The sequence below is a fragment of the Trichomycterus rosablanca genome, chromosome 6, assembly GCF_030014385.1.
Source record: "Trichomycterus rosablanca isolate fTriRos1 chromosome 6, fTriRos1.hap1, whole genome shotgun sequence".
Classification (NCBI taxonomy): Eukaryota; Metazoa; Chordata; class Actinopteri; order Siluriformes; family Trichomycteridae; genus Trichomycterus; species Trichomycterus rosablanca.
This window is the reverse complement of record NC_085993.1, coordinates 35424124-35436866: the sequence shown is the minus strand read 5'-3', so window position 1 is coordinate 35436866 and position 12743 is coordinate 35424124. Positions and strand designations below refer to the sequence as shown.

Below are 12743 nucleotides of genomic sequence, written 5' to 3'. Positions count from 1 at the left end.
AATGTCAAGAGGCAACAGTACAGCTAATTATGTCTGGAGCCCAAGCAGATGTGAGCCCAGATATAGTACTGCACAAATCATGATTGCCTTAATTATTTAGGGATGCAATTCACGGTTACAATTTTGACAATATACTGTATTTGTTTATATTAATTATAAATTATATGAATATTACATGTATTATTACTTATTTATTATTCTTCAGGCTTCAGCCATCAAATCCCCTTACAGGACACTAACTGATTCTGTTTAACTGATAAGACCTTGAGTCTTTCTATTCAAACTTTATTCATGCTTTATTGTACTTTTCCCCATACACGACGTAGATAAATACACTTCAAATACAAATTACATTTTTGAAAAATTTTAGTGAAGGAAAAAAAGCTTGGCTTGTAATGGTAAAAAACATTCCAAATTTATTGGAACCAAGAGTCTATTGCATAGTAATTGTGCTCCTCCGTAAAAACACACTGATGTACCCGACGATGTACAGAAAGTCAGCTCCTCAACATTAGCATGAACAGCTTTGTCAGCATTACATTTGATGGCAAAAAATCTAAATTCTGCAGGTCTGTGTCTTAAATCCCCAGCTAATAATATTCAGAGAATACTCCATCACAACAACAGCAATGTGGTGTCCAAGGAATCCACTTGAGTCTTACAGAACCAGTTTACGTAATGTAGGAACACTAATAAGGCACTAATAATTCATTCCTAAGGCACTTAGATCCAAAATACAAATATGTATTACAACCTAAACATGTTTAACCCCCCTTGTGGCAACTCAAACACAGGTAAAACATTTAGTGAAGGAAATATAAAATATATACTGTTATACAACTGATACAACACAGCAGTCCTGCTGATTTAATCAAATAATAAAAACAATAGAAAAAAAGTGATACAAAAGCTGCATAATAGTTCTTTGCAGGATGGTGAAAACATCTGGTCAGTTTCAGTTTATTGGCCATTGCAGCTGCAATGGATCTAGTCTCCATCGTCCTACATGAACCCAGAGCTGAAGAGAGAAGCAACAACACATCAGCACAAGTAACTGTTTAACAAATACATGTCTGTAACCAAGCCTAGCAATTCTTTTTTTTTTTTATGTGGGGGGGAAAAAACTACATCCTAAAACTGGAGCTTAGTGACTGTCTGTGTATTATGTAATGCATGTATTATGTAGCTGGCTGTAAATGCTTGGTTAGATAACAAGCATTTTGGAATCTGTTTATCCACTTTAGATTAGCAGACAGCTGGTATTAAATATTTATGCATTTCATTTTTATCAACAGCTTTATCCAGGTCAGGGATGTAGCAGGTCTGGGTCCACCGGGAACCCCTAGGGGCAAAGCAGAAATACCCTGGACAGGGCGCCAATTCATTAGACATAGCCAATAATGCCTGTGTAGACACTCGGCCAGCCAGTGGTAGTCGTCTAGCGTAATAGGCCACTGTGTCGCCTGAGTGCTTGGTGTTAAATATATATTTAGACTGTAATTAATAGTCATTTCTATTTTTGGACATAATTTGGAGCACACATAGCATGGAGTGCACCAAGCACATTTTTAAACAGGTTCAGTTAAAAGTTACTTACTTCTTACGGTCCTTGTCCTTCTTGATGTTTGAGTTGGAGGTGAACGACTGGCCCTGCAGGAGCTCAGCCGCTGCCTTCTTCTTACCGAAAGAATTCATCTCATCCTCCAGAGTCTTCCTCTTATCATCTAACTTGCTCTTCTCCTCTGCATGCAAACGTTTCAGCTGCTCAAACTTGCCCTGCAGCTGCGCACGCACACACACACAAAATAAATAATAATTTATATAATTTGTTCTGTTGTGGTTGATATAAAAACAGTTTTTAAGTGTTACAAAATGTTAAAAGGTAATGAAGCCAAATGAAATTAGTTTAATTAGGAGTTAAAGCACTGAAAATAGCATATGAAGCTAAGATGTCCAACACCACAATGCACAGTGAAGCCAATTTTCTTTGCCAGGACTTCTTTCCTATAGATGGACATTTCAGAGGGCATCGTCTTGCTTAAACCATGCACAATTGCTAGGAGATTTTGTTATTTTGCTTTCTCATAGCTTGGATGTAGAGTTTAATTATTTTTTATTTCGTATATGGTGTTTTTAAGTCCTATTGCTTCAGGAAAATCATTGTTTGATTAATGCTGTTGGTTAATAATGTCTTTAATTAACCAAAAATTTATTTACATCAGCTCATGCTAGATTGAACTGGGAGCAGAGAAACAGATCTCTCTCTCACACTAGTGGTGGAGGTTAGACTGCTGATCTGAGAAGCAACAGCTCTCGCTGCGTATGCGCCAGGTCACTGTTTACATACTCGTTCAGTAAGACAGCACTGCCGCTCCAATCTGAACAGTTAAAATGCCGCATTTATTCCCCTACTCCGTTAGTTAATATGAAACTATGCAATAAGCTTGTCGAAGTCCGCAATAATCATCATTTAGTGTATTTGTAAATATTTTGCTAATCCATGCTGTTTTGTCAGTCCCTTAGTAGTAACTCCTGCCTTTCTTTTTTTTTCTTTTACATTTTCTAGACAAAATAACTGAGATTCACGCATTTCATCAGTGAAATGTCTTATTTTTAATAAAAAGCTGTTTTATTTATTATGCCATTAAATTTTAAATATTAACCAAGAACAGACATTCATTTATTCCTGCACAAAGTTCCTTAAACACACTTCAACAGTTATAAATAAAAGTTAGGATGAATACCTCTCTCTCAGCCTCCTTTAGTTCTGTCTCTTTCTCTTTGACACGCTGCACAAACATTTGCCTCATCTCTTCCTCTCTCCTCTGCAACTCCAGCAAAAACTCCTGACGCTTCGCCTCGTACGTCTCCTGCAGGCTGTGGACAAGTACACACTTTTACAAACAGCACCTTTCACAATCACTACAAGAATGACACCAGGCAGTATTGGTCATTTGTGGCCTCACAGATCTTCTTCAAAAGCCTAACTCCTAAAGATGCTGCATTAGCTGCATTTCACACAGGGGTGGGTGGCTAGTTCAACTTTGACTATGCAAAGCCATATATCAACGACATTCAGACATCTCTGGGCTCAAGTTCTTCTGAGATAGACTGATAAAAAGCAAGAACATGCACTGTGGTCTGATTACTCCACCTTTTAAATTGTATTTTAGAAATAATAAATACTGTCTGGTCCAAAGAACAAAAAGGCCATCCTGGTGTCAGAGCAAAGTTTAAAAGCCAGTGTCTGTTATGGTATGAGGGTGTGTTGTTGCCAGCAACATTAATAACTTGCACATCTCAGAAGGCACCATTCTGAGAGTAACAAACACATTTTGGAACATATGCTGCCATCTAGACGACATCTTTTTAGGATTGCCCCTGTTTCAGCAAACAATTGTAATTGTTTTAAAATGTATAGCATGTTATAAAGCACCATACAGGACAACTGAGACCACAGACTTTATTTCTTCTTATTTATTTATTTATTAATTAATTTTCTTCCCATTTTCTGCCGATTTTAGCATAGTCTTCCGCTGCTGGGGATCCCAATTGCGTTCGAAGAGCGTACATTGCTGCTCCTGTCCCTCCGACACATGCGCAGTCCTTATATTCGCACATGAGGCTCATCCACTTTCTGCACAGGTGCCTCGCCCTCGCACAGTGTTTGAAGACCCCACCCACTTCCCCACGTCTGTTTATTTTCCCACCCAGCAGATATGGTGGCCAATTTTGTCTGCTGCAGGCACTACCAACTGTGCCCACTAAATGGTGCCCAGCCTACCAGTAGCAGAGCCAAGATTTGAACTGGGGTGTGCTAGCAAAATATTTTTCATGCAGCTCTAACAACTGCAAACTATACAATATTGTATAGTTTGCAGTTGTTAGAGCTGCATGAAAAATATTTAATATTTAAATAATATTTAATATCTGATGGATTATACCCATGTTGCTGAGCCACCAGGATGCACTGCTAGTTAACTATGACTAGTTAACATATTTGTTCTTATTGCAAGAATAAAAAACCTTATAGATCAGATACAGGTGAGTGATTGTCTTCTTCTGAATGACTAACAGTACTACTGACTGTTTACTATCAGAAGTATGGTCTCTTACTTTACAATACTAACACTTGATGAAAACAGAATCTTGTATCGCATATCACAGTTTACATGTATGTACAATGCTTCTCACTACCTGACAGGCTTGCTATCAGCATCTGTGTCCTTAAAGCCCATCTCCTCCAGTTTACAGCGTCTGTAGAGCTCATAATGGCGAGTGTGTGTCTGCTCTCTTAGATCTTCCATGTTCACACAAATCAGCATCTCGCGCAGCTTCACAAAGTCACAGTGGTTTTCGTTTTCCACTGAAGCACATACAGAGAACTTGGATTTAGCAATTCTATCTGGAACATGTCCACAGGCTTTTTTCACAGAAATGAGTCACAACAAGATAGCATACCTTGTACCACACCCCAGGGGTACTGGCGTGCTTTTACCATCTTATTTCCAATCTTCACCTCCTCTGTGCTCCCCACCACTGCAAATGGGAGATGACCCTGGAAACACCAACCATACAAATATAAAGCAGGTGCAAAGAACTCAATTGCTTAATTACTTTGTACAAAATTGTAGGTAGTTTTGGATAAAAGCGTCTGCTACATGTTGTAAATGTAAAACACATCATCTCAAATCTACATGTTGCCCATGCTATACAAGCCAATATGTCTAGTGGGCTTAACTAGCAGTAAGAAATGATAACCTAGTAACTGGTGAGTTCTACTTGTAATTTCAAGTTTGTTTTGTTTAAATGCATAACCAACCATTTTTTTATTATAAATAAGGGACATACACGTTTCAGCAATTTAAAGAATATAAAAAACTTTTATTTTAGTTTAGTGACTTAATTATTGGAACACACTTCTTTTTTCCAAAAAAAGCACTGTCATGAAAACACTGTCTGTAGAGGAGGCAAATGACACGGAGGACACTCATGTCATATAATGATTTTAAGTCTCTTTAAGACTTGGTCTTTGTTTTAACTTTATTCCACCCTTATTTCTAATAGTTTGTGACAAACACAACCACCTTTACAGTCCCTAATAATACCTAATTGAAAAAGTCATAGTAACTACAGCTATTAATACATCTTCTAGCAAATTTAATAAACGCAAATAACCAAAACCAACAAACTTTTGTCTGTTAAGATTAACTCTTGGACAAAGGACACATTCCAATGACACTGCAGACACAATTACAGGTTGAAAAAAGAAACACATACAACCCAAGGTGCACAGGGACCAGTTGTGCATACTCACATTCATGGCGCTGTTAATCTTGGAGACAGTCTCATCATCGGTGGGGAACTGATAGATCTGCACCCCATTACTGACAAGCTCACTCATGATTTTAATCTTAAACTTGTGCAGCTCACTTTTAGAGATGGTGTCCGCTTTGGCGATGACCGGAATTATATTTACCTTTAACAAATAACACACAGAAAAACATCAGCATCAAGTAGTAAATAAGACATGTTTTGCGGCAAAATTGCCACTCACTGTAAAGTTTGAGTAAAAGGGTTATAATAAGCTTAATCTCACAACAAATACATTGAAAAATCCAACCTATATTCGAAACACATTTCTTTAAAGAAAAAAATCCATTATCAAGAAATAATTAATTTTAACTAACCACATAAGCCACAATTATGAGCAGCCTCAAAAATTCTAAGAAACAAAATGTAACTTGAGCATTTTATTTAGGCTAATCTAATTCAAGCAGTAATTCATGGCCTCTTGTTTTAGTGGGGTATATATATACAGTATATGAGGTGACACAGAGGTCAAATTCTCAACATAGGGTCTTTGGACTGGATCTTTAAACACAAACAATAAAAAATGGTTTACTGAACACCAGATCAGGCTTCTACCATGGTATCTCAGTCCCCTGATCTAAACCCGATAGAATACCTGTAGGGTGAGCTAAAGAGGAAAGTGCACAAGATAAGAATGAGGACCCAGGATGATCTGGAGAGAGGAATGGTCTCAAAGCCCTGGAATGGATTGGTCATCCGGGTTCAGGGTTTTCCTGCCATCCGCTCAGTGTGGAACCGAGCCCATCGCTACTCTAATCAGGATAAATCAGCTAATGAAAATTAAATGCAATGCCTTGGTCCCAACTTTGAGTGAGTTGCAGACATTCTAAAATTCTTAATATTTACAAAATACAATTAAGTTGATCAGGGAAAACATTAGAAATATTTTCCTTTAACTTTTGTCAGGTTCAATAGTATTAGAATTAACACAAATTCTTGTTTTTATTGCACTTTACAAAATATCCCATCTTTTCCAGAACTAGGGTTTGTAGAACTATGACAGTATTTAAGTTCTTTACCCCATCCATAGCTTTCCTGTCTGTCTCAGAAATTTGTGAGCCACTATATTAACTTTAGCCTGGCTTATTGCAAAATCACTGTTGAAGCAAACGTCAGACTCAGGCCTGTTTTATCTTGCTGCCAGTCGTTCTGTGAAGAAAAGTCCTACTGAGTATCAACCATAAAACCAAGCACACACCGCACCCACACCCAGAATAAATTATCACTAAAATTAAAGTCTTAATGTGTAGAAATAAATAAATAAACCCCACTATTCAGCAGTGAATATTGGGCACCCAAAGAGTAAAGGCTACAAATAAAAAAAAACTGTAAAAAATGCAAAGCCCTTCCTTTCTCTACCTCACAGTAGCCACAGTCACTTCCCACAGCAGCATTTCTGTTCCAAAACATCTGTCAAGCTTACATTTTAGGTCCACTGAAATCATGTCTTTATGTGAATTTTTTCAACACATACAAAGGCAGACGTAGCTTTTTTCAGGTCAGGCAACATTCTGTAGACGCTTGGAGAAAAATGCTAAGCAGCTTCTATTATGCTAAAAGTTGTTCATTCTAACCAACAGACAACATTACCTGCTGGGCTTTAGGCAAGACACTGTTCAAATCAACACTGATGTAGGCTTCATCATAGAACGCATTAAAGGTATACAGAAGAGGCTTGTGAGCAGAAAGATGCACAGAAACTTCATAGTTTTTTTTTTATGTTCTTCCATTTATACTTAAGTTAAAGGTGCTTTCTCACAAACAATCCCCACACAAGATTTCACAACATGCTCTCAGACCAGCCATAAGGTAGGTAAGAGAAAAGCCTGAAGTCATTCGAAAACTATTGCAAGACAACTTATCAGCAGGAGCAAAAGTCTGACACAGAGCAATAAGCCAAGAAGTGCACCAGAATGATTGTAGTTTCTTTAACCTATGCAAAACTTTCTTGTGACCGAAGCATAAAAGTGTCTAAAACTTCTTGACAAACATTTAGATAAATAAAACACTTCTGAAGCTGCTAACTCCTTGGGAATAATTCATTAATTTTTGGAGTCTAAAAATTTGGCTATTTTGTTGCCCAAGCCCATGGTGAAAAATCAAATTACTAACTAAATCAGACAAAATGTTTCCTATAGTCAGATTACATTAGCACATATGCTGTTCTCTGTCTATATATGAGTCATATTAAGACCACTTGCCTAACATGCTGTTAAAACAACTCTGACCAAACAAGACATGGACTCCACAAGACATCTGATGGAGTTTTATGGTATCTGGTACAAGGACACTATAAGCAGGTGCATAAAACAGTTTACATTGCAAAGTTGGTCATCTTATAGCTAAGGCCCTACCTAATTCAGGGCTATGAATAATCGCGTCACAGACCAGAAAATGAGCCGTTTCCTGTGTAATATGCAATCTGCTGTGAAATTCAAAATTTAAGGTTCGTGTTTAGCAATATGAGGTCGAGATGTTGACGCGTAAAGATGCTAAAAACACGACTCGGGTAACTAAGTTTGAAAAACTCCCAACCAGTTCTGTGGGGGGGGATGGTTGGGTGTCAAAACACGGACGAGTATTTTCTTTTTTGATACTGTCACTGGATTTACAGTCAACACAGCTATGCTGTGTATTGTAGCTTTCATTTCATATTATTTTATCACCCAACATTTAATATATCCCTGTAACATTCACAACTGTTAAAATATGTAGTCATGCACATTAATGCTAAGGCTCATCAGTGTATATTGTTAAAACTCCATTATTTATTTTAATTTAATGTGTAAAATAGTCAAACCTTGCTGTCTAGTTTCTTCATGGTGACGAGGTCTAGGGATTTCAGCGAGTGACCAGAGGGAGCAATGAAATACAGGCAGGCGTGAATGCGTGAGTCGTGGTAGTTATGCAGAGAGCGCTTGATCTTCAGCTCTTCCTGCAGGTAGGACTCAAACTGGGTGTCAATGTAATCCACCACATGTTGGTAGCTAGAAAACAGATTGTATCATTAGTTAAAGCACTTTAAAAAGACTATGGTAGCACTTTAAAAATGTCTTACCAACTAAACAATATTATAATAAAAGTACAGTAAAGCATCTCTATATCCTTACCCACATATAACACGATCTAGCTCTATACATGATTATACAAGTTAAAACATCCCATATGTTAGCCCATCACCACCAAGAGTCTCAAGTCTTGGCAGTGCCCCACCGACAGAAGCAACTGGCCATGTTTGAGGAAAGGACAGATGGATAACAACTCATGTAAGCAGCAATATGGTTTCATGTGTAGATGTCAGGTGGCACAGCAGTAAAATATGCTACCACCCTTCCACTGAGTTGTGTTTAAATCTCAGCTGTGCTCTGTGTGTGTGTGTGTGTGTGTACATATGCATGTCTGTAACATGAATTTTAGAAGAAAGGTAAATAAACCACTTAAAAAGTTCATCATTAGACTAAAAATAATTTTGATATGTTTCTTTACATTTCTGATTTCTAAGAACTATTTTAAAGATAGGATAGACACAACAGCCTAGAACTAGAAATAATTGCAATTTTACCTAAGCACTTAACACAGTCGGCAAGCTATCAAGCTATAAGCTACAAGACTCACTTGTACTGGTCACCCACAATCACAGCACAACAACTATCTTATCACAGTACACCACCATAAAACTTGTGGTCTGCACCTGTCTAGATCTGGAATTTCACTTTAAAACAATTTGAGGCTGTATAACTGAGTCAGACCATCTGTCTGTCTCCACCTTCCCCCACTTGTCTGTCCTTACCTATCTTGTTTGTTCATCTGGTCTCCAAAGCCCACAGTGTTGACTATGGTGAGTTTGAGGCGCACATTGCTCTCCTGTAGGTCGTACGTCTGGGCACGGAGTTTTACACGTGGCTCGAAGTGTGACGACTCAAAGTTCTCGAAGTTGGTGTTGAACAGTGTGTCCATTAAAGTGGACTTACCAATACCCGTTTCACCTACAGATAAAGAATGTGTTAGTGTGTTAACTTGCTATTATTTCTTCATATTTACATTTTACATGAACATTTTCGGCATTTAGCAGATGCTTTTATCCAAAGTGACTTACATTACACAGTCTAAGCAATTGAGGGTTAAGGGCCTTTGCTCAAGGGCCCAAGAGTGGCAACCTGGCAGTGGTGGGGCTTGAACCAGCAACCTTCTGATTACTACTCCAGTACCTTAACCGCTAGGTTGCAACTGCTTTAATATAATTATATAAAGAAAAATTATTAGGCATTTTATACTTAAACTATGTGACATGCTAAACCATTCATCTGATTTGATGGCACAGTGGCACAGTTTTCTTGCAATTTTGTATCTCCAATTCACCTCACTTGCATGTTTTTGGACTGTGGGAGGAAACCGGAGCTCCCGGAGGAAACACACGCAGACACGGGGAGCACATGCAAACTCCACACAGAAAGGACCCTGACCGCCCCACCTGGGGATTGAACACAGGGCCTCTTGCTGTGAGGCAACATGCTCATTAAATCGAATTAAATGTAAAATAACAACACAGTACATTTAAAGTGTAAAACTTACCTATGCACAGGATGTTGAAGCAGAAGCCTTGACTGGTGGATTTATTTACCAGCTGGTCTGGTAAGCTGTCAAAGCCTACATGACCAGACAGGGATAACGGATGGGCATTTCCTTCCTGTTAAAAATTAAGGTAATTAAATTGAGCAACAAAGAAAGAGCTTTAGTGTTTAAGGTATATAGGATTATGTAATAAAATAACTGAAGCAATTCTATTTTTTACAATTTTTGCATATCGAATCTTAATATCAGCTCACACCAGTACTGACATTCCTTCAGTAACCAAAAAAACTGCAAATCTGCAGGCAAGTTACAGAGTGTTAAGAGTGTTTAAACTATTCTTATGTCAACATCACACTTTTGCAGCATAAAACTGATTCCTTTCATTACAACATTTGTGCCGCATATACATATATGCTGTTGTGGATTTAGACACCTGTACAGAATGCATTATAATACACATGAAACCACTAACCAGCCACAATATAAATATAAAATGCTCTGCAAAACTCAGATTGAGAAAATTCCATCAAGACAACACTCTTGAAAGAGCACATCTAACCACATAGCTTTGAAACAAGATAAGGAAAATCTATTGACATCAGATTTTAAACTACTTAAATGCATGCCCCTGCTGAAATTAAGTAAAATGTGAAAAAGTAAAAACCTTAGACTGGTTGAGAAATCATTACAATCATGTTGTGCTTACACAAGCATTCCAGAGGCACTTATGTATATCCATAGCCCTGTTTCTTACAATGTGGGTCATGGCCAGAAGGACTGGGGGACCAAATAACATTTATCCCTGCATTCCAGCAATGAGGGCCGATTTGTGTGAGATGATACAAGCCAGAAAAATGATAGCTATATTGTTATAATTTATATGAATATATGCTTGTCGATGTACAGTACATTGTAAGTACTTTCAATTATAGGTGGATGGATGTTGTTTGTTTGTTTGTTTATTGGGATTTTAACGTCATGTTTTACACTTTGGTTACATTCATGACAGTTACTCATTACACAAGATTCATCAGTTCACAAGGTTACATCAAACACAGTCATGGACAATTTTGTATCTCCAATTCACCTCACTTGCATGTCTTTGGACTGTGGGAGGAAACCGGAGCACCCGGAGAAAACCCACGCGGACACGGGGAGAACATGCAAACTCCACACAGAAAGGACCCGGACCGCCCCACCCGGAGATCAAACCCAGGACCTTCTTGCTGTGAGGCGACAGTGCTACCCACTTAGCCACCGTGCCGCCACAGGTGGATGTAACAATAATAAAAGAATAAAAAACTGATCTGTATCAGGACTGTAACACTAACATCCTAACGTCATGACAATCATAAAATTACAGGATGTGCATCATACGGCAGGTGCGTTATTCTATTATTCTGTTTGCAAAAGATCAACATTACCTAGAGATCAAGAGATATGAAATAACCTAGTTATCATCGTCTATTGGTTTAAAATGTTCTGGTTATGTTGCTTTATAATTCATATTGACATTTATTAACTTAAAATTATAATGTTTATATACATGTTTGTATTTGTGGTTGGCTACAAGGAGAGAAAGGGAATCATGGACCTTCATATATGCTTGCCTGTGGGCCCCACTTGGCCAGCATGGGTTAGAAGCAAGTGTTAACAGGGAATGTGCAGGGAGTTTAAACAAACTTCTTAGTTTCTATTAATTACCTACAATTGGTACAGACCTACAACACCAGAAAACTTTAGTATCTTTACGGACACTAGTTTTAGTTTGATCTGTCCAAACACCAAAAGGTTATGACTTCATTTATAGATAAACCAATGTGTCAGTATGTTTGATTTAAAGCAAACTCTACAGTACTTTGATGGCAAAATGACAGTCAACCAGAGCTGGTTATTGTTACATGGATAGCACAGTCAATTTTCCCTTTACTATGTTTATACTTCTGCTATTAATAGACAACATCTGTAGGGCGATATCAAGATATATCACCAATAACGTGATTTATAATGTAAGTCTGTAATGTGTATTGCTAGTACTGTACTTTGAACATTGATATGCAAAGATCTGCATTAATACTAACCTTTTATTTTGAAACTGGACCAACAAATATTTAAAATTAAACCAACATAGGATAGATACCAGCACCGCTGGTATAAAACTAGAATACAATGTATTAAATAAAAAAGGCATTATTTAAGTGGTATTCTTTCTGGTTTTCAGTCACTTTTCAGATGGAAATGATCAGTGGCATCGCCCATCCCAACATGCCATAAGCCTTCATACAAAACTAGCAAGCTGATCTGAAATGTATTTAAACAGCTACATATAGTTCACTACATAAGATGTAAAACTATTTTAAAGTGCTGAAATTATGTAGATATTAACCATATGGATCAAACCGTAAACAAGTCCTGGTACAGCGGTAGATTAGTTATCCAAATAATTCAGCAAGATAAAGCACCGTCATTACAATTAGCGAGATAAACGAAATCTAAAGATGCTTACCCCCTGCCGAGCAACATCAGACGAAGCCATGGTGTATACCAAACAAGTCTAATTTCTACAAATTGTTTTTAAAAAAGTACCAACATGGAAGAGGCGGGTGAAAGCGACAAAAAAGTTTGGATGAGAAACGATTGGAATGCAAAGGACTGTACCACCCCATTCTAGAGGGGGAAATTGCCCTTGTGTAAAATTACTTCCGCCCACTAAAAATGTTAAATAATGTGTTAAAACACACATGTACATCAAAATTAATAAATTTTTATTGTGTATAACAATAATTGTGCTTGAACAT

General features: G+C 37.6%; 1 protein-coding gene across 1 annotated transcript; it reads right to left on the bottom strand.

Annotated features, from left to right (window-relative positions):
- Positions 1–271: 271 nt before the first annotated feature.
- On the bottom strand, positions 272–12543 carry septin10 (septin 10). Its single transcript, XM_062997775.1, has 10 exons — positions 12452–12543; positions 9946–10060; positions 9164–9359; positions 8174–8360; positions 5318–5479; positions 4462–4558; positions 4198–4366; positions 2745–2877; positions 1598–1782; positions 272–1018 (listed from the first exon to the last, which is right to left on the bottom strand). Exons 1-10 carry the CDS (start codon positions 12479–12481, stop codon positions 1003–1005), a joined length of 1290 nt encoding a protein of 429 aa, XP_062853845.1. The 5' UTR covers positions 12482–12543; the 3' UTR covers positions 272–1002.
- Between the last annotated feature and the right edge of the window lie 200 nt (positions 12544–12743).